Source organism: Dermacentor silvarum, chromosome 2 (genome assembly GCF_013339745.2).
Source record: "Dermacentor silvarum isolate Dsil-2018 chromosome 2, BIME_Dsil_1.4, whole genome shotgun sequence".
Classification (NCBI taxonomy): domain Eukaryota; kingdom Metazoa; phylum Arthropoda; class Arachnida; order Ixodida; family Ixodidae; genus Dermacentor; species Dermacentor silvarum.
The window spans coordinates 223,762,245-223,786,904 of record NC_051155.1 but is presented as its reverse complement, the minus strand read 5'-3'; the positions used below and the strand labels follow the sequence as shown (position 1 = coordinate 223,786,904).

Sequence of the window (24,660 nt, the reverse complement as noted above, 5' to 3'; positions counted from 1 at the left end):
CTGCGCCTGCAAATTTCCTAACTTCATCACCCCACCTAGTTATCTGCCGTCCTCGACTGCGCTTACCTTCTCTTGGTATCCATTCTGTAACTCTAATGGTCCACCACTTACCCATCCTACGCATTACATGACCTGCCCAGCTCCATTTTTGTCTCTTAACCCTTTAAGGCCCAGTGATTCCAAATGGATTCATCAATTTTGTAGCTCAGTGGGCAACACCGGGTAAAAAAAAAAAAAGGTTGTTCTTACGCTATAACTCATATTCAGCCCTTGGTCTACATATGCTGGCAAGCTGGTAGACTCAAGGAAGTGCTGTCACCTCTGAACGAAAAAATAAAAGAATCGCTTGCACTGTTCCCGCCATTCGCTGAGATCCCCTCTTCTTTTCACCGTGCAGAGGTACGACAATTATTTTATTTTTGTCTCGAACATTTGGATTTGGACTATTAGGTGCTATGCTATCCCTTCGCAGTAAATTTATTCGGCGAAAAGTATTTGCGGGTACCGGTGAACTTTGCGAACCTTGACGATTCCAAATGGAATCATTGGGACGTAGTGGCCCCGACTACTCACGCGTTACATTTTTGATTGACGTTACCTCACTGACTAAATCGCATGTTTGTTCGCGCTCAAACGGCGTTTTCATGCCGTACTTCGCCATGTTTTGGGCGCGTGTTATGTGGTGGATCATTATCGCATCAGGAGCCTGTAATATTGGTGGAGCCTTGCTCTGCTTTTTATGATTTAATGCTGTTGATATGAGATTGTGCCGTGTAGATAAAATTTTGGGGGGAAATCGCTCCGTAATACGCAAACAATTTCTTTCGGAACAGATGGCGACAATCAGTGAATCCGAGTTTTATTGGAAAAAGAAAGAAGTCACAAAGCTTGTGCTGATCCCTTCAGGTCATTGCGCGAACGAGAAAAAAATAAGAGAAGAATGTGCTCTTACTCCCGTATTCGGTGCGAGAAGTATGGCACACACCTCTGCCTCAACGAAGAAAAGAGTTGCTTCAAAGAGTTTAATCGAAAATAGACTTTTCACTTATTGCTTGAAACGACGCATTTCAAGTCCACCAAGTCCCACTGATTCCATTTGGAATCACTTAATAAGTTTTGATTGAAAAGTGGGAGCACAGATTTTTAAATTTTTTATATTTACCACGATCATGCACATCTCAAATTATAAAGACCAATTTTTTTACAATGAACAGAATTAATTTGGGCCTGAAAGGGTTAATGTCAACTAGAATATTGGCTATCCCCGTTTGCGATTAACACCACTCTTTTCCTGTCTCTTAACGTTAGGCCTAACATCTTTCGTTCCATCGCACTTGTTCTTCAGCTTCTTTGTTAACCTCCAAGTTTCTGCCCCATATGTTAGTACCGGTAGAATGCAATGATTGCACACTTTTCTTTTCAATGACCGTGGTAAGCTCCCAATCAGGATTTGGCAATGCCTGCCGTATGCAGTCCGACCCAATTTTATTCTTCTGTAAATTTCTTTCTCATGATCAGGGTCTTTGGTGAGTAATTCACCTAGATAAAGGTATTATTTTACAGACTCAAGAGGCTGACTGGCGATCCTGAATTCTTGTTCCCTTGCCAGGCTACTGAACATTATCTTTGCCTTCTGCATGTTAATATTCAAGAGACAGTACAGTACTTTTTTCAGCATGTCCTCTTCAGGAGCAAAACTCTGATTAATAAGAAGGTTCAACACATTTCTTTTACGTTCAGCATCATCAAAGACAAGCAGAAGCAGAATATAATTGCAATCCTGAATTTTTCAGCTAATTTTGTTGCGTGTGTGTCTAGCAAATTTCTCAACTGGGTGGTCGTTTTCCCAAGTATGTGAAACACTAGACTATATTTCCGTACCTGAGCTATTTATCTTTTAGTTAAGGTACGAAGTCCATATTCGTAGTACAATAAAACTTGGTAAAAAATCCAAATTCTTAATCTGTTCTGTGGATGTAGACTATTAATCATGTTGAAAGTACCAGAAATGTGTTGAAAGTCAATTTTCTGCAGACAGAATTAAATGAAGCTTGGACGGGTACACGTCAAACATGAACCAACCTACCCAGATTATGTGGCTTGGGCCAAGTACTGTGCTAAGTAATGCAACTGGCAGAAAGGACTACTCACACGCCAGGCTTGACCTCCATGTCGAGCGTGTAGTGAAGTACATCCCGTGCCACCTGGTGGTCGGTCCAGCGCAGCCGCAGGCTGTTGTGCCCAGTCGATAGGCACTCGAGGGTTGGTGCAGGTGGTGGCAGGGCCTGCGTGCTTGTGCGCAATGCGGGGCTGCTCAGGGGGCCTGCTCCGACTGCATTCACAGCCTGCACCCGCACCCTGCAACAGTGCAACAGCAGCAATGGGTCAATAACCTCTTGGTGCAGTCCTAAACAAGCACATATTTTAGACAAAAAAAAAAAAAAGACACAGTAAAGGCACTACTTGCAACCACAATGTGCCTGCCCAGAGTACCTGCCTCTCTGTCTCTGTATAGAGCGCAGGTTTGTTTAAACTTAAAATATGAGCGAACTAGACCAGCAAAATACTATTTTAAGCTTCTTGGTGCCAAAGGGAAGTGTGGCAAAATTTTATTGCTTTCTCTTGCCAAGTGAAACAAATACGGTAAAAAACAATAAACCTTAAAAATGTTCAATTTCATTGACATGAACAAATGACCAATGTCTACTGTACATGGCAACATTTCGTAATACAGTGAAGACCGCTTATAACGTAAGTCGCCGGAGTCGCGAATATCCGCACTATAACCAAAGCAACAATTTTCAATGCCCGCACATATGCAAAACATGTGCACCGAGCCGCCACGCGTATGCGACAGTTGAGGAATGCCACTAGAACGTTTGCATTCAATTTACAGTCGAATCTCGTTAATTCGAACCAAATCGTGCGGCGGTGCCTCCGAGCAGCATTGCTCCGGCACTGCCATAGAGTAAAAGCTTAGGAGAGACCCCTCAATGTCGCGTGCAAACAAACGAAAAAAAAAAAGCGGTGGAAATTTCACCCTCTCTCAAATGGCAAGGTCGCCGATTCTGCGTTGCGCCGGAACATGCATGTACGTACCGACGCCTCAGCCACGCTACCGTAGCCACGTGTTGAAAATGGCAATGAACCCTTCTTTCTTCTTTATGCTTCCTCTACTTTCTAGTCATATGTTGACCTTGCACGCTGCGGCTACGGCGCAGAGGGAAGCAGTGGCGCTGTCCCAGGCCGGCCAACGAAACTGCCCACGCCGGCAAATTCCTACTTCCCGATAACGGCAGAAAACGAAACTTCGGAGAGCTGGCGCCGGGCCGGCTGGAGCGGCGGCGCCTGCACGGCGGCAGGCGCGCACGGTGACAGTTGAAAGCGAGGGAGCAACGAGGGAGGGCGAGGAGAGCCACCGAAGCGGCGGAGCTGCCGAGGCGAAATCCGCTTCCCTGCCGCCCTCCTCCCTCACATTCCACGGTCTCCGCGTGCGCCCTTCGTCGTGATGTGCCGGCGGAGCCCGCTCCCTGAAGTTTCGTTTACTGCCGTTATCGTGAAGCGAGCGTTGGCCGGCGTTGGCAGTTTCGTGGTGCTCGCTATGCGCGCCGTGATATTTACTGACTCGCACTCGAGATTCTTCAGCCTCACTGGCTGTTTGTTCGCACCATGTGCCCTTCTCCTCCACTTCGTCTCTCTTTCTTCCTTGAGCACTCCTCGGGGCGCCCGTTTGAGGGGAGCGTTCGCCGTCTCCGCTGACTTCCGTACTCCCAGGCAGCCGCACTGTAACCGGTATTTCGTTTCCCACAACTGCACTATAAGCGATACGTGTATACATGGAGTGCTATGGGAAAATTAACGGGAGTCTGAAAAGACCGCACTATATCCGGTCCTGCACTATACGCGGTTACGTTATAAGTGGCCCGTACTGTACTTCCGACAAAAGTACAAGTAAAAATGCGCCCAGTTTGACATATGAGCTTCAAAGTGTCATGAGGTGCACGTGCTCCGTTGCAACGAAGGCGAAGACGACAACGACAAAGGTGCACGCATGACCGTGCATTGGCACCCAGAAAAGGCGATAGAAAAAGAAAAATTTCCAAAGAGCCTCGATGCACGAGCCTGGAATGCTTGAGAGGCGCCAATGCAAAGAAGGAAGCGGAGAAAAAGGCAACAGCGGCAGAAGCAGCAGCCTGTCGGACGATGGGCCCGGGCTCCTGCCTATGCCAGGTGCTCATTAGCCAAAGCTCATTAGCCAAAGGCTCAACCACGGAGGCTAATGTACGCCTACGAGGCATCTAGCGGAGCACAGACCACAGCCTCGATGATCCTGAACTTCCCTCCTGGCCTACGTTCCTGCTACCTCGCTACACATTGTCTTGACGCCCGGCTCCAGCTGGGTACTCAGCAGCAGCCCTCTCGACGCCTGCGCCATTCCAGCCGTGACCTCCTCCGACACCCACAACGAATAATATGGTGATGTGTGAACTCTGATGACATAACTCTAATTTTCAGACTAGAGACTCAATACTTAGAAGTTTTCCGTAGTAGTGTTTGTTACAAGTTGTATGAGGTTGAATTGATATAAACATGTATGTGTGTGTACGGCAGAGAACATATGCTTTGTATTTTCTTTCCTAAATCAGTCTGTATTGAAAACGTTCAAGAACCGACTACTGCAAAAAAAATCTATACCGTGACACAAAGACAATGTTTTCTTAAAATATGGTTTATATTATGGCACCAGTAAAGCACTGCCATACATCATTAAAATGCAAGGCAAGCTGCACAAAGCGAGAATGCAAAAAGAAGATACTTACACTGCTTTTTTATCTAATGCTATTCAAAGAATGCATCCTGCAAATGAATAATATAATCAGCCTATCAACATGCTTTCTGAATTAAAATTGTTCATTTAGAACTCCCAAGTTCTGCAAGCCTGTAATCTACACTAAATATGGCACCGCTGCAAGGACACACAACATCTCTGACCTGTAGTTAGTTTCCGGCTGCAAATCGGCGAGCAGAATTTGGGTGCCCTCAGTGGTGTGCGTCACAGGCGTTGATGTCGCTGGGCTGGGTGCCTGTGCCTGACTGTGCACCGGTAATCCTTCGCAGACTTCGACCAGATAGTGGGTGATGTCAGCACCATGACATGCAGGTGCAGACCAGGACACTTCGAGGCTCGTGGGACCCCTGACGCATGTCAGAGACCCGACAGGTCCAGGGACGCCAGCAGGCGTGCTGCACTCTACCGGGTCGGAGAAGGTGCTCGAACCAGCGCTGCTGCAAGCCTGTGACCAGGCACAAGACAAAACAGCTGTTGCAAGCATGAACAAGCGAGCGAGAGCTTTACTGTAAACTGTCTTGATATGGCCCCTCTTTCCTGCAGTAGATTGATTGATTAATTGATTGATTATGTTTCAAAGTAGCACCTGGGCTATGAGAGAGGCTGTAATGAAGGGCTGCTACCCAGCTGTCCATCAAACCCATAGCCCAAGGCCCCCTTTATATCCTTCTTTAAACATGGTCCATTGCAGCAATGTCCAAATCTACAGCACCTGCAGAGTGCGACCATCCAACCAGAACTTAAGATGCCCACGTCCATTCTCATTTATAGACATTTCACTTTCAGAGCAATCAATGCATACTGCATCTTGAAAGTGCTGTGCCACTAATAGAAAAACCTTAACTTTTCGGTGCAGCAACATAATAGGTCGAGGTTAGCCTTCTATAATAATTTACAATTTAAAAACTAGTTCTGCACACTACGCACTGGTGGTTTGCAGTGTCTACCATACTTCGACATTAACAGCCCCAAACTACGGAGCCTCTTCATGTCTTAGTAAAGTGGCTATACTGTTCACAGTCGAACTCTGATATGATGAAGTTACAATCTCAGCAAATTGTTACCTCCAATATTTGTTAAAAAAGCGGACAAAAATCGCCATAGGCAGTTGTTTTCACCCACGGGCACCACTTTGGCACAACTGTTTTTGTCAGGACTGTTTTTCACCACCAGAAGCAGAAACATTGCTTGAGGCGACCTCTGTACTCTGTTCATAGATAGGGCAAGCATCCAGTAAAGTAATTTTGCACATCAGATAACTAAAATGTACAGAACAAATTTGAGGCATTTCAATTGTTTTGACTTCTGCAGCTAGCTTACACATTCCGAGCTGTGTGCAGAAAAATTCCGCACTGAGCCCTGCATTTCTGTATTTTTGTGAGTCAAATGCTCACTGAAATAACGCATGGCCAACTTATGTTTATTGTTCACAACATGAACATTACTTAGTCAAACCTCAACATAACAAGCTCTGATATAAGCTATTGCGTACAACAAAGTAAATTTTAAATGTCTCTGCCTAATGTAGGTAAGAAATATGTTCTTATAACAAATATTGGATATAATGAATAAATTTTAATGTCGGATGTGACTTCAATATAACAAGGTTGAATTGTATGGTGTGTCAGTGAAGACCGCACCTTCTAATCCCAGCATGAAACAAAGCGTCTAGAGAGCTAGGTGCCGTGACCACACCTACCTGTATTCTCTTCCTCGCTTGGCCAAGTTTCTGTCTTGCTAATGAAAAAGAAGTCAGCTATCCCTAACATTCTCTGGTTGTAATGCCCCACAGGGCCTCAGAATAATTTTTTCCAACACCATGGCCGGTATTTTGTAGCGATGCCTTGTGCTTTATTCTATACTAGTCTTATCATCCACCGCTCACGGCTGGCTGATCCCGTTGATAACGTGAGCGGACCGTCGCTCTGACCACTGAGCAAGCGCGAAAAGGCATTAGCATCCAGAAAAGGATCGCTACAAAATACCGGCCCATTTCTTCATTTTTCCAACACAATGTATGCTGAAACATTGATGCATGAACATCTCTGCACTATGCACAGTCCGAATGCATCCATTGCTGCTGAGATTCAAATCCAGCCTAGTTGCAATAGAACTGAAGGTTAAAGAGTTAGTAATGAATCATTGCTGAACTGTAGCACAAAGAAAGGCGGAAGGACAAACACAGGGTTCTGCGTTTGCTAACTCCAACTGTGTCCTTCCGTCTTTCATAAGGACAGAGGATTGAGAAGAACTCACCATGACGTGGAAGCAGTAAGTGGAGGCTGGCTCAAGGCTGCGTGCTTCGTAGTGGGTGTTGCGTCCGGCATACACTTGCACGTAGGCAGCATCCTCTTCTCCGCCAGCGCGACGACACTCAAGCTGGTACTCCGTGACCAAAGCTCCGTGGCAGACCGCTTCATCCCATGAGACGGCAGCGCAGGTTGCGCCCTTCACCTGGACTGCCAGGTTGGCTGGTGGGTCTGGGGCACCCGCACCACTCTGTGCCTGCAGCGGTTCCGACCAGGGCCCCGCCTTGGCAAACGGGAAATTGAAAGGGTCAGATCATCATGCCACAGTGACACAAGAGAGAACTGCATTAGATACGCATTACAACATTGAATGCATAAGATGTGAATTCGTTTTGGCACAGTGTCACATAGAAAAAAAATATTGCTAGATAGTGAGTTGCTGTGCACATGCATAATGTCAAGAACAATGTTAACTTTTACTTTTAACAACACAAAGTAATATTAAGGGGTTTAACGCACTTCACATTCCAGTGATCACCCATTTCTTCATGCGACGCAAAAATGATTGACAACTTCATCCTTCTCCTGCTCCGATGTAGCCACTTCCTGGGGTGGACACTTATACTTGATTTAAATTAATATTTCAACAACAACAACAACAACCTACCAAAGCAGCACAATGGGCTATGGGGAGTGCTGTAGCAGAGGGCTCTGGAGTAATTCTGACCACCCGGGCACTTTAACATGCACCCAAAGCATGGGACAAGAACATTTTTGCATTGCACCCATTGTTGGAAATGTGTGCTTGCGCAGCACATCGAAGAGGACGAAGAGGGAGATGGGCTCAAGACCGGCTATGCAGGACATGAAGGGCAGAAAGGTCGAAGTGCCTGGATTGAATGATCTCATTCACCACGTTAATGATCTTTGTGCTTTGCGCGCGGCGAGAAGTTCGCATGTTCTTGATGCACTCCATGATGGTCTGGCTGCAGAGGTCTCTCCCAGACGAAGCCGCAAGTTTCAAAGGCGTAAGCTGGCTTCCCGGGTTGTTCGGCACCAAAAATACTTTGCCGGGTTTATTGGCGCAGAGCACAAAGCCGCCCTAACATGGCGAACTCAAAATAACAAGCCTAACGTCAGCATTCTGCTGGTCTTGAGCCCATCTCCCTCTTCGTCCTCTTCGATGCGCCGCGCGAGCACGATTTCCAACACCGATATCGGAAATGCAGCTGGCGTGGCCAGGAATCGCCCTGCGACCTCGTGCTCAACCCCCCCCCCCCCAGAAGAACACCATAGTCAAATTTTAACACCACTGATGATGATGATTTAATGGCATCCCCTTTGAAACGGGGTGGTGACAAATACAGTGGAACCTCGATTATACATCCCCCGATCATGCGACCATTTTACGACGGATCAGTTTGGTCCCAGCAGAACACTCATAGAAATAATGTATTAAAGACCTCGATTATACGATGCAATTTTATGCCAACCCCACCTCGTACGAGTTTCAGTTGAGTTTCAGTTTTGCGAGCAGAGTCTTTCAAAACTGAAACTATCTCCAGAAGAGATCAGCCAAGAATCAAGTCATCTTCTGTGCCGTCGAGCTTGTTTGAGACTTAAGTACTTTTTAAAAGACCGCACAAACATTTCATTCGGGGTCAGTACCAGGCCACTTCAGGTTCCACAGAGTCTTCCCGACTGGCTTTGCATTTAAAGAGGGCCTGCTGCTGGTCCCGTCATCCGCAAATCGTCGACTCGTTGACGTCGAGACACCGAGCTGCGGCGGACTTTCCCAGCTCCTCGGCCATCAAAATTGCTCGTCTCTCGAAGCGGCCACCATACTGAATGCGCTGCATCGCCATAATGTCGCGAATGAACGGAGTCGAACCGCGAAAGGCCGTAGTTTATAGCGGCATCGCAACCAGTCACAAGCACAGCGAAAACAGCGTCGATTCCAATCAAAAACAAGTTCAGACTTCGGTTGACTTGTATATGAATTGGAACGAGACGTAAAGTTACAGGTTGCCAACATAGTGCTAGAAATCGAGGAATTTAGAGCATTTGTTCTAAAATGGCCAATTTCGCTGTTATTCGACTTTAACGTGAGAGTTGAGTTTAAGGAATGAAAATCATGAAAAATTAATTTCTTTATTATTTATTCGGTAATTTCTTTATAATTTAATCTACCTTCCAAGGAGCAGTGCAGGTTCATGCCACGGGCTTATTCAGGCAGTTTGTACCCGTTTTTGGGCAAGACTTGCGGGGATGCGCGACTCTCACGCGTCTCCTGTGGTTCGGCTTCACCGCGTGGCTGGGTGCCGGAGGCAGTCGTAGCGGTTGCGGCGCGTTGCGAGAGATGGCGCGAGTGTTGTGATGCAAGCGCCACCGAACGGTGGGGTGACTTGGGAGAAAAAGGTCGAAGGCGCTCTCTCTTTGGGTTGGGATCGGCAGCCAACACGCACGAACGCATCGCGCGCGCGCCGGCCCGCTTCGCGCGACCGTCGCACGAGGCTAAGAGCAGGACACCGGTATGGACGAACACGGATCGTTCGAGCGCGCCACCGTTCGCGTGACTGTACACGTGAACGACCAGGTGATGGTGTCATAGCATGGGGCGAACGTATTCACTCGCTATCGGGTCACGGTGAGTCGGACTTCCTTGATTTGTCGCGCGCCCGTGTGAATGTTCTATTGGTTGTAATTCGGCTAGTGTGCATTAGTGTATGAAAGGTGCAATAAATGCCCTTTTGATTGTTTGCACTACTGTGTTGTCGTTCCTTTGTCCCAAGAGCATGTGTGAGACCCCACAGACTGAACGTCACTGCCTATATCCTTAGTTTTTCTATTACACAACGCCCAGATTATATGACGGTTTTGCGTGGTCCCCTGAAAGTCATATAATCGGGGTTCCACTGTAGTCACCTAGTCTGGTTAATTTAATCAGGTATGCTATACATGTTTTTTATCTAGAACTTTTCTATACGCCTCCTTAACTTTTTTCTTGCCTTGAAAATCTACCTTGTACTGCTACCTATGACTAAGAGATCTGGTCGTATCAATCTCTTCTCTACTTTTTTTTCCACCAATACTCCAAACATCTCGTGCTTATTTCGACTGCTGACAAGTTGATGCTTCCGTCCACTTTAAACCCAAGCGCTTCTGAAAGGTGTATGTTACCTACGGTTCTCACTGGGTGAATCCTTTCGCGTTCTATTAGGATGTGCTGATTGGTCTCTGGATTTTTGCTGCAGCGTACACATGACTCAACCTAGTTCCAATTATTTGCCCCGCTATGTTTTCGTCCTTAGGCAACCCGCTCAATACTCAAATAACAAGGCACTGCCCTTTGTGTTATCGTACAGATTTTCCTTCTATAGCTTTTCTTCTCACTCGTGTAAATCTCCATGGTCCTTTTTGTTTCCATTCTTAGCATCCAATTCACGGTCTCTGTTTCTCTCACTTTATTTCTGATGACTCCTGGTTGTCTATTTACAGTTTCAATAACCTCTATGTTAGGCAAAATGTAGTAACTCCTGAAAAAATTTCCTCTTAAGAATAACATGCAGAAGAAAAAGGTAAGAAACTGAAGAAAAATGCCTTCCAATCTTGAGATCAAACATAGCACCACAACATTTATATGGGACTGTATACTAAGACGCTCTCTTTTGGCACTGCAGCTAAGTGCGAGGTAATCTGCAAATCGAAGTGTAGGAACACTGATTCACCAAAAGAGCCCTGCGAGTATCTCCAACATTGATTCATGATCATGAAAGTTGTAGTTACAGGCAGGCGTCAAGTATCAATTACACAAATCTCAAATCTATCTCCACCTCGCAGATCTCCATAGAGCTCCTTCAGTGAAGGATGGTAAGAGCGAGGCAGGTTGGAAACTGTTCACCTTTAAAGACATGCAGTGCAAAACTGACGATGATGGTGGGATGACCATAAGAATGTTTATGCACTCTGGGGGTACACAAACATGCCACGCTGATACCACTCACCCCAACTGAGTTGACTGCCCGCACACGGAAGAGATAGGTGCAGCCTGGTGAGAGGCCTGCCACCGTGCAGTCCATGTCGGGGCCTCGGTAAGCCACTCGAGACTGGCTGTCATCCTCCTCCGACACCTGGAGCTCGTACGCCGTTACAGCGGTACCACCTGTTGACGATGCTGCTCCTGCAATTGTGCACAACCCACCCGACGCTTCATGAGCCTCGCATGCTAGATTTTTTTGCTCTTAATACTAATTCATGGTAACCAAAATACAGTGGACTCTTTAAACGGAACCTCAAGGGACCAGGAAAATTAGTTCTGTTTATCAGCAGTTCCATTTACTGAGACATTGCAGAGAGCATTGCACAAATATACAATCAACCAACCAGGAGGATGGTGTCCCGTTTAACGCTTCCTGTACCGCACCCATTGGGCATTGTTAGCCCGCTATCAATGGTTTGAAACGGCGCTGCACTATCGGACGTGAAGGAGGAGAACTATATTTTAGTTTTATAAGCAGGTTGCTTCTTTTCCCGTGAGGTGGTGATTTTTTAATAGTCTCCGAAGTTTCGCGATTGTCAAAGTAGAAATCAAAAATGGCCGCCCGTTATTGATGGGTTGAAATGCCGCTTTCGAGACTATTCACGCTGCTCACGGACACACTGTGCCATTAGACGTGAAGGAAGAGAACTATACTTTAGTTTAATAAGAAGTTTGCTTTTTCCTGCCAGGCGGTAATTTTTGAATGCGCTCCAAAGTTTCGCGATCGTCAAAGTATAAAGCAAAAATATCCGCCTTCGAGAGCGGCGCATGCGCTTCGAAAGATCGCAGATCTCGTGATTACTCTGCATCTGTGGCCGATTTTATTGATGGATCAAGCAGCAGTGAGAATGCAGCTTTTTTTTTTGCTAGACTTTTGACTCTGAGAGCGATGACAACGCAAACCAGCCTGGAACATCGGCGGCCGCAGCCCGGCACGCCCAACTGTAGTGCTTGCAGTTATATTTTTGTAGCAGAATACCTGTTCAATGAAAAATTTCCGATTCTTTTTTCAGATAATGTTTATTAGACAGCAATACATTTTGTATATCTCATAATTCTCGTTACATTTTTTTCTTAGTAGATACAAGCGTGTCTTTACAAACTTTGTTCAATTTTATCCCACAATCTTGCGTTTGGCAATTTTCCCCATGGTAAGGAAAGAGTTAAGCGATTTCCATTTATCGAGATTCCACTGTATGTCAAGTGGGACTGTTAGTGCTCTAAAAGATAAGAGTATTAAAAAACCAGGGATGCAAGACTGCAGCTTTAATGGTTAGTGCTACATCTGACCCGAGTTAGTGGAGAGACCCTTTGTGAAAACCGAAGTGTTTCTTTGTGGAGGTTAGTTACCCAGTAAATAATCAGGGTGAAAGTAGTCCTTGTATGTGCAAAAATTAGCTGAAATACCTTTGAAGTGATGACCAAGCCCCATACACAGCATGTGAACTATGTAGCCTTCTGGGACTATTAGACAAACAGCTTAGAAAACATATTTAAATTGTTCTAACTTTATGAAACCCTTTAATGAATTTGTGCGGTCCAGAAGTGGTTTCTTTCTACCTGTATGAATTGACTTGTGGTAAATAAGCTTTCAAACCAAATTTCAACTTGAACCAATAAAGGTGTTCTTTAGGCCACTTAGAGAAGGTTGCATTCTTTTCACAAGGCTTAGATAAAATATCACTGCTGAACCACTGACGCTCATATTAGATAAGGCATCGCCGCAAATAATGCGGGGAAATGTAGAGTAATGAGCTAATAAGATTTCTGACAAGCTTTACCTTGTGAACGAGTGCCCACATAGAAATCTGATAAACAAACCAAGAAACAAAATTCTGGGGTCTTACATGCCAAAACCACCATCTGGTTATGAGGCACGTTGCAGTGGGGGACTCCGGATTAATTTTCAACACCTGAGGTTTTTTAAAGGGACACTAAAGCAAAACAAATCAATTTTAACTGATAAAGTACTCTTTGAAAACTCTGTTGTTAATTTTACAATAATAGGTCAATTATTAAAAGAGAAAATGAAGCTCAACGTCTCATTTCTTGAATTTCGCGCCAAAACCCTAACACCGTTACACCAGAGTAATGTCACGGACTTCAAAGTATTCTTTCGCATTTGGGCCGCGCTGCCTCAGTAAAAATTTGCAAAACTTGCCATATTCAGTCTTTGGTTACTTTAGAACACAATGTAGTCAATCTTTACCGCTAAAGAAATAACTGGGCTCTAGCAGACGCAGTCAAAATCCATGATGTCACGGTGAGCTGGTGCGGGAACTTCTAAGAGGCGTCGTCACCCGTCTTTTTTTGTGTTTTTCGTTTTTTCTGGCGTACGAAGCATCTTCCCGCAGTAAGAGTGGTGTTTTTGGTATTGTGGAAGGGTAATTTACTGATACAGAAGAAATCAATTTGCTCCTCAGTGTCCCTTTAACATGCACCCAATGCACAGTACAAGGAATTTTTAGCATTTCGCCCCCATCGAAATGCAGCTGCCATGATCGGGATTTGATCCTGCGACCTTGTGCTTAACAGCAACGCCAAAGCCACTAAGCAACCAGGGCGGGTCGTCTGATAAACAGAGGCTAGTCTGGCAAAAATATGCCGTTATGTAAGTGAAATGCAAAGAGTACGCTTACCCCAACGCAGATGCGCTGAAATGGCTTTGGGTTTCCCATGAAGCCGGGGAGGGTCACATGTTCCAGGGCACAGAGCTGCCGTTACGACAGTAGAAACCTCCGAAAACTGAAACAAAAAGAAGTAAAAGTTGCTTTTTAGATATGTACAGCCACAAAAAAAGATTGTGCCTACACTTAAAAAAAAAAAATTGCACTCTGTTGTCCTAACATAACTTCCGCGATTTACACAACTTGTCTCGCGACTTGTCCCACAACGATATTCTGGTCATTTCCATTCTAAAAAACAGTATGGCTTAAACAATGGCGATATCATAGCACCAGATTTCCCAACTGAAGCCTTTAGACAGTGTGGAATGAGACAAAAGAAAACAAGACTTTTGCTATTTACTGCCTTGGCACATTGCACAAGTAGCACCACTCCAAAATGCATGGTGCTCTAAACGCAGTACACGGTAGACATTCGACTTTTGGGACTCCCTAGTGACTTTGAAAACGTACAAACAACTGGGCAACCGAAAACATGAATGCATGCCTTTAACTGCCTTCAAGGGCTCAAATCGCCACAGCCACATCCGAAATAGCTTTAGAGGCCTGCCAGTGCAATTATTAGGCATCTCGGTGCTCGTACTGCGACAGGAGATGGCTAGTCCCATCTGGCTAGGAACATATTTTACGTACTGTGACAGTGGCCCTTTTGCATTTTTGGCATGCTTCACAGCACACAGAAATACATTGCGTATGCTTGACTGCCTAACAACTTTATCACGATGAAGTTCACTATCGAAAATCGGCTATGCAATGCTTTAGGCATCTCGGTGCTCGAAATGTGACAGGAGACGGCGGGTGTGCGCGTTTATAATTAAGCAGCACACTTTATGCCCCGTGACAGTGGCCCTTTTGTGCTCTTGGTATGCTTGACCGCAGTCACACTACTGTATTGAAGTGAAGCCGACTATTGGGAACTGGCATCGGCAAGGATGGCGAACGTGGAGTCTGCGCCATTACCGACAGCGGCGAATCCTTCAAATGAAAAACACCGCACCGAACAGCAGGATCTAAGCACGATAGCGATTGTTGAAGCAGCTAGGCCTAACAGCAGCACGAAACAAGAACTACAGCTGCCAGAGGATCGGTATGCGAGAGCTCTGGCTCGAAGCTGCGAGATAATCAAAATGCCGGCGGTGGTGGCTACAATTATTACTGTTTTGGACCTGCAAAACATGGCAATAAGTCTGAAAAAATGGACGAAAAAGGGCTTCAGCGTCCGAAATTTCAGACGTACTTATACATTGGGTCTTTGGGGTACGTGGCGGTGCCGCAGGCGTCCGAATTGTCAGGCATGTCTAACAAATTGGGCATCCGAAATATCAGTCGTTGACTGCACTTAAAAGATTGCCAGGTATCGTGTAAAGCACAAAAGAAGGCATGTTTTATTTCAAAATTTGGTTTCACCTTTTCAATAAGGCAACAAAATGGTGCAATGCATACACTAGATGTCTTACAAGTTGGAAGCTCCCTGGTTCTTTTTCGAGCATGGACCTGTGTACAGTACAGTAGAGCACAGACAACACTAGCATATTGGCAAAACCACTGGCACTTACATCACTGGTACCTCCACAGCTGGTGCAGTTCACTCTGAGCCTGTACGAGGAGCCAGGTTCCAAGCCCGAACATGTGGCCTCCCGATCCGAACCAGTATAGACTGCATCAAATCCTGCACAAAGAGAGGACGATCGACTCAACAAGACACAACTGTGGTTCCAGTTGAGAAGGGCAACTTCTGCTTGCTTGTGCGGTTAAAAAAAGAATAGTCAAAGCCTGGTTAAAAACGTTGCATGGCTGAATTCGGGCAGATCCCACAGTGCTTTAATAAAATCTTGGCTACAGCAAGGTATGTGCTGTTGATCGGCTACTGTTGGCCAACAACACATGAACAGACCAAAATCAAGTTTCAGGGATGCCCTAGCAAAACTTGCGAATTTAATTCTGCATTTGGTTTGTATTAAACATACAATTTAACATTTCAGAGCAAACTATTGCATTCTCTGAGGTTTATTTATAGGCAGGAGAGCTTAATACATACCTTTTCCGGAATCCATTTGCAAGCAATACTGAGTAACAGGTGCACCACCGTCGTCCTTTGGTGCATCTGGAACACAAAAATAATGTGTTTCAAACCAGGCACAGATAAACACCTAGCATGCACACAATATGCATTTGATGTTCCAATATGCTGGAGATGTGATACGACTAAATGTAGTACAGGCCATTGATGTGCAGCCTTTAATCACTTGGCAGCCTCAATCAAATTTCAATACTTATGCATTCTTGCAGCACACAGAGCTTGTTATAGACCCTCATAGTTACATTCAATGAGATTTCACAGCACTAAATAAAGCACCTTGTACAACTGCAGCATTCGTCAAGACAAGGTTTATGAAATTCGTGAAAATTACAGAAGTTCCATAACAACACGGGGTGGGTGTCTTTCAGCTTGTACACAGCCTAAGAGCAAACTATGGGCCATTAATTTCAATTTGAAAGAAATTGACAGCCTGCAAGGATTGCGCTGCATCTTAACTCAGAGCCTTCCATTCAAAAAATGAACATGGCTGATCTGCCTTCAAACATTGTTACAGAGCTAGTGCAATGCACCATTCTTTGATAAAAAAGCAAACTGTTGTGCAAGCAAAGGAAGTACTCGGGAGGAGGTGTGCTCACCCCAAGCTGCCACGAAGTGATTGCTGTGGACACGCCCCTTTGCACTAGGGCGTGAAGGCCTTCCTGGTCGGTCAGCCAGCGTTTGCAGGCTTCCAACACGGCTTGGCCCACTTGAGCCTTCTTCATTGTGGGCAACCAGCTGTGGAGAGAAGGAAAGAGAAAGAGGGATGTAATCTTTTTACGTAATCTGGCAGCGTTTGGTTTACTGCGCTGCTTTCACACACAGGAGACAAAAGAGGACAAAAATGACTACTATGCGGTTGTTTGTCCTATAAATGGCCGGGGCAAATGACTGCAGTCACTTGTCCTTGTCCCTTGTATCATAAGCAAGTGGGAAAACAAGGCAGTAAACCAAAGGATGCTGCAGTAGTTAACCATCAAAGCCACATTCTCATTGAATGTCTAGTTCAAATAATTCTGAATTCAACTAAACTGAATGAAGAAATCTAGAAATGCCTGTTCAAGACTGGTGACCGAGTCACAATAATACACCAACGCGCCCAGAAGATAGTAATGATCGATAGCTGATTGAAGTAGCTTAACCTCAAGCTAATGACAGCTGCATGTATAACAGCAATTTCAATTTCCTGAAGCTAATGTGAGAAAAAGTTGAATGCTTTAAATTAACGACACATGGAATGCAGGGCTAAGCACTAAATGCCACACGTTGAAAAGTGGCCACATTATTTTTTCCCCAGTTTAGTTCAAACTGATTGTGCAATGTTTAGACAGGTCATGCATATTGACGGTAGATTTTTGCTTCCAGATTGCCCTCAACACCTTCAGCCCTCCGGTTCGGTCATTATGGCAAAAAATATAGCTTGAAAACTCACCCGAAACCTGTACTCAGTCTTGCGGACAAGACGCGTACAGGTGAACTTGGTGTCAGACCCATTGTAAACTGGCAAGAAGCCATGTTGCTGCAGTACGAATAAAAGAAATTGAGTCGCAAATAATTCAGCAGAATCTGTTATATACTATTAGCACTGAATTTCACATTCACATAATTCAGGTATTCATACTTGTTTAGGAAATTTTACCACTTGCACAGCTAACTTGAAAATTATTAGGGCTCGCATAGTAAATAAGCCAATTGCAGGCAATATACATGACGTTTTTTTCCTAGGCAAAACAAGCTTCTTTCTTTTTTAAATTGCCTGTGGCAGATCACAGAATTTGCTGCTTCATAAAGTACTATACTTGAAAAAGTGCACAATACAAGCATGATTAATCACAATGCATAAACTAATTAGCAAAATTAATCTTTAATTATTCACTGTAGAGCACATGCTGAAATAGTGGAATGGAAGTGAGACAGTAAAGATGCCATAGCAGAGGTCCAAGGACTAGCACCAGTTTCAGGCCCAGCATAATACAGCTATTCCTTTCGTTAAATTCTATTCCTTTCTTATCATCCACTATTCACGGCCAGCTGATCCCAATGATAACGCAGGTGGAGCATTGCTCAGACATCCGACAAAGCGCTGCAAAGAATGGCATTTGAATAAAATTGTCACCGCCCAGATATCTGTTTCCGGATGGCATTACAAGGTAAACTAATACAATTTGTCCCACAGTGAACAAGGGAGGCATTTTTTGGGAAACATACATTTCGCAGCACATTATAGAGACATATATCTCAGTTTCTCCAGTAGGATGGGAATTGTAGTAGGATGGTAAGTGTCTAGCGCAGCCGACTCACCGATCCCTCCTGCTCAATGGAGAGGGTGTAGGAATCGTCACAGGGCCGGGTGTTCCACTCTAGTGTTGCTGTAGAGCAAGTCACCTGAACCACCTTCGGTGGCTCCGGGGCAGGCGGGGCAGCCCCACTCGTCGTGAAGCGGCTCACACTACTCCATGGGCTAGGGAGGACCAAGATAAAAAGATTCCTTGTTAATCGTAACAGAGGAAAATTGGGAACCGAGCATGCCGGGCAGAGAAGTGCCGCGTAATGGAGTACAGAACTGGTTCCTTTGTCATGTACAGTTGACTACCGTACGGGACACACGTGCCATGACAAATGTGAATTGTTCCTCTGTTATGGAATGGCACTTCTAGTTTAATGGAATACTGCGTGGGTCACATAAGCTACTGTAGATTAAAACTTTCGTTTCGAAACTAGGCTTCGCGATAATTCAGCATTTTTGCATATCCTGTGTCCCATAAAATTTTGCCGCCAACTGTACATGTGTCAATGATGGCACTAGAGAAAAAAAAGACAAGCTACATGACCATATGGTTTAATAGTATTTTTTAACAATGCCATCCCTAAGTGTGTTAGAGTACCCAAAACTCAAATTCCCTTTCATTTCTTTTCATGTACTTTTCTGTGTTCTTTTGGAGCAAGTACGATATCGCTCCCCAAACTTTGGGTACCCTATTTCTAAAACTCCCTAATGCTACCTCAATGTCAGCTATTAATCCAGTATCATCCTGCCAACTTCTCATTCCACGAGTTTTTCATCTTTTTGATTCATCTTCGTGAGAGCGGCAGAAGTCACATGCAGTCCTATGCTGCCTGAGGAAGACCGTTAAAATGTCTGAAAAACAATTAACATGGTTTGATAACTGGGATGGTTGGTACATCTTCACCTTGACGTTTGCGCAGCACTCACAGGAAATGAAGAAAAATGATTCTGCAGTGCTTTACTGTTGTCTTCCCTTTACGCAAATGCTACACAAACCTCAAGATGAATGAACAGTTGAACACTGTTTTTCTGACATGTAGCATGTCGCTGAGTAAAAAAGTGACAGGCTCTAAGCCACAGGCATGAAGAGGTTTAGCCAAAACAAGGATGACTACTCTGATTGCAGCATCTCACTCCCCATCATAATTCCATACAGTCACAAAGCAACCAGGCTCCTTCAAACAAAGCTGCCCTATAAACTTCTAATAGGAAATGAAGAATTGTGGCCCTTTTGCCCACTCCTTGTCACCCTATGACAACCTTTTTGTCTACAAACAGGCCTAAACATTTTGTCTAAGTAGGCAACAAGACAGTGCTGCCCTTTGACTAAAAGAGACATTAGCTGCTTAAAAAATACCTCAACTACGGTGCCTTGAAGTGGACACAAATATCTGGTTATAAAGTTTTAGCTCACATATCGCAAAGAATTGTTACTGAAGTGCCATGGCCACTTCAGTCAAGAGGCGGCACTGCTTCTGAAAGTGGCCTCTACACCAGAATGCACAGAGCAGTGTGTCTAATGCTGAAATACTTGTGAGTAATTAATAGGGTAGCTGGGTAGAAGGGCTACATCTTTCTCCCCCATACCACAAGCAAGTCTATGATCACTGAAACACTAGCACTGAACAATGACACTTGCCTAGTCCCCACTGCATTGGTTGCTGCCAAACGGAAGCTGTAGAAAGTTGAGGCAGCGAGCTTGGACACCTTGAACTGCTTCTGCAGCCCCGTGAACACGGGCACAAACTGGCCATCGTTACCCTGCAAGGGCGACAGAGCAGGTATCAGCTGTTTCATAGGAGTAAGCATCCCTAAAGGATCACGTGACAACCACATTGCTTGATGCATTTATGCATCGCTAATACGGCAACTCACTGCCAGGAATTTAGACAGCGAGAAAATGAGCCCAGTCCACGCTATGCATTTCTGCCCTGTAAAACAGTGTCTACCAGTCCAAACTAGACCTTAACTGAAACAGCAACTCTAGTATTGTTTCAGTGCCCAACAGTTTTCAACAACAAAGTGACGAGACAAATGCTTCAAGACTAACTAGCCTTCTTATCAATCGTAGTTTCGTGTGTACTGAGCCCCAAAATATCCTACCAGTGCACATTCCCACTTACCATAATGAACTGCAAAAAACAGTGCCCACTATCACATCGCAACTGTGCATTTAAAAGAAATAGGTGTTTTAAGGAATCTAGCTAATCTGACAAATTAGATCTGTGGCAGAGATTGCCCTCTGGGATACATTGGTGTTTTGAATCCACTCGCTCAACCTGATCTCAGCCTGGGAGCTACAAGACAGAAGCGTGCATGACCACCTGACATGACATCATATATTCTAGCAATTAAGTGTAAATTCCTTCTTTGCAGCATTGGTATTTCCTAATTCCACCTCTGTGTTAAAACACAGGCACAACTCCTTCTGTGCGCATGTCGCTAAGCTTGCAAGGCACCTCAATTAAATAGCATTCACAAAACACACTATAGAAATTATAAGAAAAAAGGGGAGGCGGGATAGCTGTCAATATAGGAGGCAGTGTTTCGTTTATCCCAATGTAGTTTATCTGAAGCCAAGTTTCTCTAGAGCACTATATCACTTCGAAAATGTGTTGTGTACAGTTCAGGCACGCACAGCTGACTACAGCACTTACAACTACGAAAAGCAAAGTTGGACTTGTCGATGCTTACCTGGTCATACTCGAGCATGTAGCAGGTGATTTTGGAACCATTGTCGCAGGGAGCCTGTGAGACCAACATTGGCACAAATTAACAAGAGTGAACAAGATAACTGGACAAATCGGATAAATTATTTCCCATCCATGCTCAAATGCAAGAAATGTTTATTAACCATTGCTGGACAAGAAATCTTATGAACATGAACAGATTCATAGATGGAAGGCTATATTCCTGAAATGAACAAGTTACGGCAAGCCTGCATAGCATGCGTTCAACTGTCCTTACAGGCGTGACAGAATAGAGAAAGGAATGGAACTTACATTCCACTTCAGCACTAGTGTATTTTTGGTTCGAGACACCAGTTTGGGCGGCTGGGGTGTGTCTGGTTCGCAGCTGCTTGTCTTGAACTCAACACCTGCAACCCAGACCAAACCATGTGTAAAACATGTACACATTTCCAAAACAAATACGATGCTCATTTAACTCTGGTGGCTGTTACAGATGTATAAACAAGTAAAAAAGGCATACACACTAATTGTAGCCACCATGACATTCCAAGCAGGTAGAGCTATCACATATCTCACCAATAAAGTACAATGTTGCGTACATGTAATGCATGTAATTTAAGGCATATTTCACAAGTGTGTGCTAAGAAAGACTTAGAAAAAGGATTATTCTGGCCTCGAAGTACTCACTAGGTGAAGGGCTTCCTCGAATGTCATCCAAATGGGCTTGAATGCTGATTGAGAAAAAGAAAATTAAAATGAAAACCACAAATTCTATGAGGTTCAGGAATTCCCTGCAGACATAAGCTCGAATTCAGTACTATTGGAATATTACAGCGAGTTTGAAAATGCCAAACTAGCGAGTGAAAGTTGGCAAAGATAATATCGCTTGCACATTGATATGAGAGTAGTAATTCTGAATAAGAGCTTAACTGAATATATATATATAGAAACTTTATTTGGCTGTAAAATATTTTAAGTATAGCGGTGGTCGGAGCCCCTCAGTCCAGGGCCCCACTGTCCTCTGCCGCCTGCCTGACCTGGCTAATTAAGGACTTTTGTCCTGCCAAGTCGGAACGGGCGAGCTGAATAACTCGCAAAAGCAATGCTAAGGTTAGTGCTGTGCATGCTGTGAGCATAGAAGACTGCTATGCATTAAGCTTTCACTGAAGGTTCTTTTTACTCAAGCACTCCAGTCAGCTATGTCAACTAAGTTGATGCATCAATCACATGAATACCGCTGACATACAGAGTATAGAACTCACCACAGCAAGTACTCTGTCGCGGGCTTCAGATCTTCGAGCTTTTGTTCTAACGATTTGCCACTGAAAAAGAAAGCATGAAAAAAGCATAAGCAAGACACTTACCCTACTTCTCTTGTCATCAAACCTTCCACATGCAATTCAAATGTTCTAGAACACGAAACCTGTAAAGGCCTGAAAGAACAGCCTACAAAATCAGTTGCTGCCAACAAACAAATCCCTCTCATATTTGTCCCCCCAGGTATCATAGACAGAAATGATTGGTCACTGACGAGATTTAATTGATTCAAGGGGTTTGAACGTCTTAAAGCATTGCAGGGGTTAAGGGACACCATAGTGAACAGCTGCAGATTAATTTTGACCCCCTAGGATTGTGTAATGTCTAAATTGAAGTAACGTCTAAATCAAATTTTGCCCCTACCAAAATGTGTCCATAGGGCCAGCAATTAGTACATTACAAAACCAAAAAGGAAATGCTGACCATTTGAACAGCTTGGCAGGCCTGTCCAAACCCTTCTCAGAAAGGAGAAGCTCGTAGGCTACACCATCCAGCGTGGCTCCCCCAGACGTCTCGGGGGCGCTCCAGGATGCCACTGCCTGCCGCGCACTCAGCTGCGACACCGTCGGCACCCGCAGAGAGGACAGCTGTACCAGGGCCTCTGGGCACCGTGGCAAAGCCACTTTGTTAACACCGCAAAGATTCGCTAGTTAGAGTCTTCACATCATTGATTCCATTGTTATCAGCACACCATCATCGAAATGTATGGCAACAAAGTAATGTCAATATGCCCATCATACAGAGTCTGCATAGTATAGATTTTTAACAGTTTTGTGCTGGCCATATCATTGCTCCCTTTCAGCCTGTACACACAATGTTTTTCACATAAGCAGAGCAAAGCATTAACTCCTCAACCATTTTGGGCAAGATTTGGTTGTCCATGCAAGACAAGGTTAGCTCATTTGCAGTCACTAGCTTGCCAATTGAAATGTGCTATCTTGTATAATAGGCACTTTAAATAAGATGTCTTAAATAGGAAATAAAGAATAAAGGGGCCCCAAAACATCTATTATTGAAACTGCAGTTCCCCTTTGTAAACAAACAAGCTGTACCACTTCTTGTCAACACCAGAGTGATGCGCAAGAAAGTTGCTAGCCATTCAACGTAGCACGAAACTAAAAGAAACCATAACTACATTATAATTGTAATGTCCAGGTTTGCCAATTCGCATTCCTGCACATCATGTTGGCTATTTCACCCGCACCCTGCCACCTACTAGCTTTCTGGTTAGCTAGTAGGCAAAGTAACTGCCCTGGAAAAACAGTGGTGTCAGATTGTATTCTCTTACAAGAATGAACCATTATTTAACCGTGAAGCTTTCCTTTTGAAGTTTCATGCTGCTTTGAGGCAAATGCAAACATTCCCTTGCCATGAATCTTGCTCCAACATTGAAGATATCCACACGATTGATTTGGTTATGTTATTCAATTCGAGTGAGCCATCATACTGCCAAGTCATCACACGACTATTCTTGCAAGAGCACCTGAATGTCAAACAATCGAGTGTAGCTCCCAGTCAGACACAGCACCCAATCAGCTGCATGTTTGTCCTGAAAGCTGTTTGCATCAAAATAAATGTGGCCAACCTTGTTGTTCTGCTCCATGGCCAGGTCTGCCACAACCTGAGGGGCCTGGGGAACTGCGGCCTGGTAAAGAGAGCAGTAACAAAGACTTAAATTACATCTCACACAAACCCAGCTTAACAGTGTGTTTAATCTGTTTATTATATATTCAGAAGAAGTCACACAAAGATGAATTACCTATGACAACAGCTCTTAAGCAATAAACTTCAATCACAAGCTTGTGCGAGCATAGCTAGCACTTTCAATGAAAGCCATGATTTTCCTACTTAAAGAAAATCATGGACCAGATGAATTCTTCAGCTACGAGATTTGTGAGGTTTTCTTCCTGAGAAACTTGTATGGATTTTTCTTGTAGCATTGTACTACAATTCGAGTGGATGACAATTTTTCCCTTCCATGTACTTTCCTCCATCCTGTGGGCTTCCGCAGAACTGATTTGCCTTGATTTTCTTACTGATCCATGGAACAACTCATTTTGTTGGTTTTATCAATTCATTAATTATAATTTTTCATTGACTGATCTGATCCTTCGACTGATTACTTGACTGTGTAACTTTGCGTGAAAGACATTGCAGAGTGTTTCAGATTAATTCTAATTACCTTTTAATGTGCACTGAAAACTCTGCATGTTCTGCTCATATCAGAATGCAACCGTTAACAGCCAAGAATCAAACCTCTGCCTTGTGCTCAGCGGCAGTAGGTGCAGTTCCCATGCTTGCACAGACTATTTTCTTCACGCAACGCAGCCTTATACTCCACACTTACGCATCCACCCACCACCACACAGTTACGCCATGTACAGACATGCTGGCTATAGCTGGGTAAAAAGCCTCATGCAAATGAGGAAGCACTAAAATGACAAGAAATGACAAGAAAGGGAGCCCCC

General features: G+C 44.4%; 1 protein-coding gene across 1 annotated transcript in view; it reads right to left on the bottom strand.

Annotated features, from left to right (window-relative positions):
- LOC119440728 (fibronectin type-III domain-containing protein 3A-like) overlaps positions 1-24,660 on the bottom strand; it is an 83,407-nt gene that overhangs the window by 15,334 nt on the left and 43,413 nt on the right. Inside the window, 17 exon segments of the mRNA XM_049663028.1 lie at positions 2,152-2,358; positions 4,993-5,294; positions 7,106-7,381; positions 11,103-11,278; positions 13,777-13,882; positions 15,378-15,490; positions 15,860-15,925; positions 16,498-16,636; positions 17,331-17,417; positions 18,200-18,359; positions 19,825-19,946; positions 20,880-20,933; positions 21,188-21,282; positions 21,563-21,606; positions 22,138-22,197; positions 22,616-22,814; positions 23,778-23,837. Coding sequence (XP_049518985.1) covers positions 2,152-2,358; positions 4,993-5,294; positions 7,106-7,381; positions 11,103-11,278; positions 13,777-13,882; positions 15,378-15,490; positions 15,860-15,925; positions 16,498-16,636; positions 17,331-17,417; positions 18,200-18,359; positions 19,825-19,946; positions 20,880-20,933; positions 21,188-21,282; positions 21,563-21,606; positions 22,138-22,197; positions 22,616-22,814; positions 23,778-23,837 — 2,266 coding nt within the window.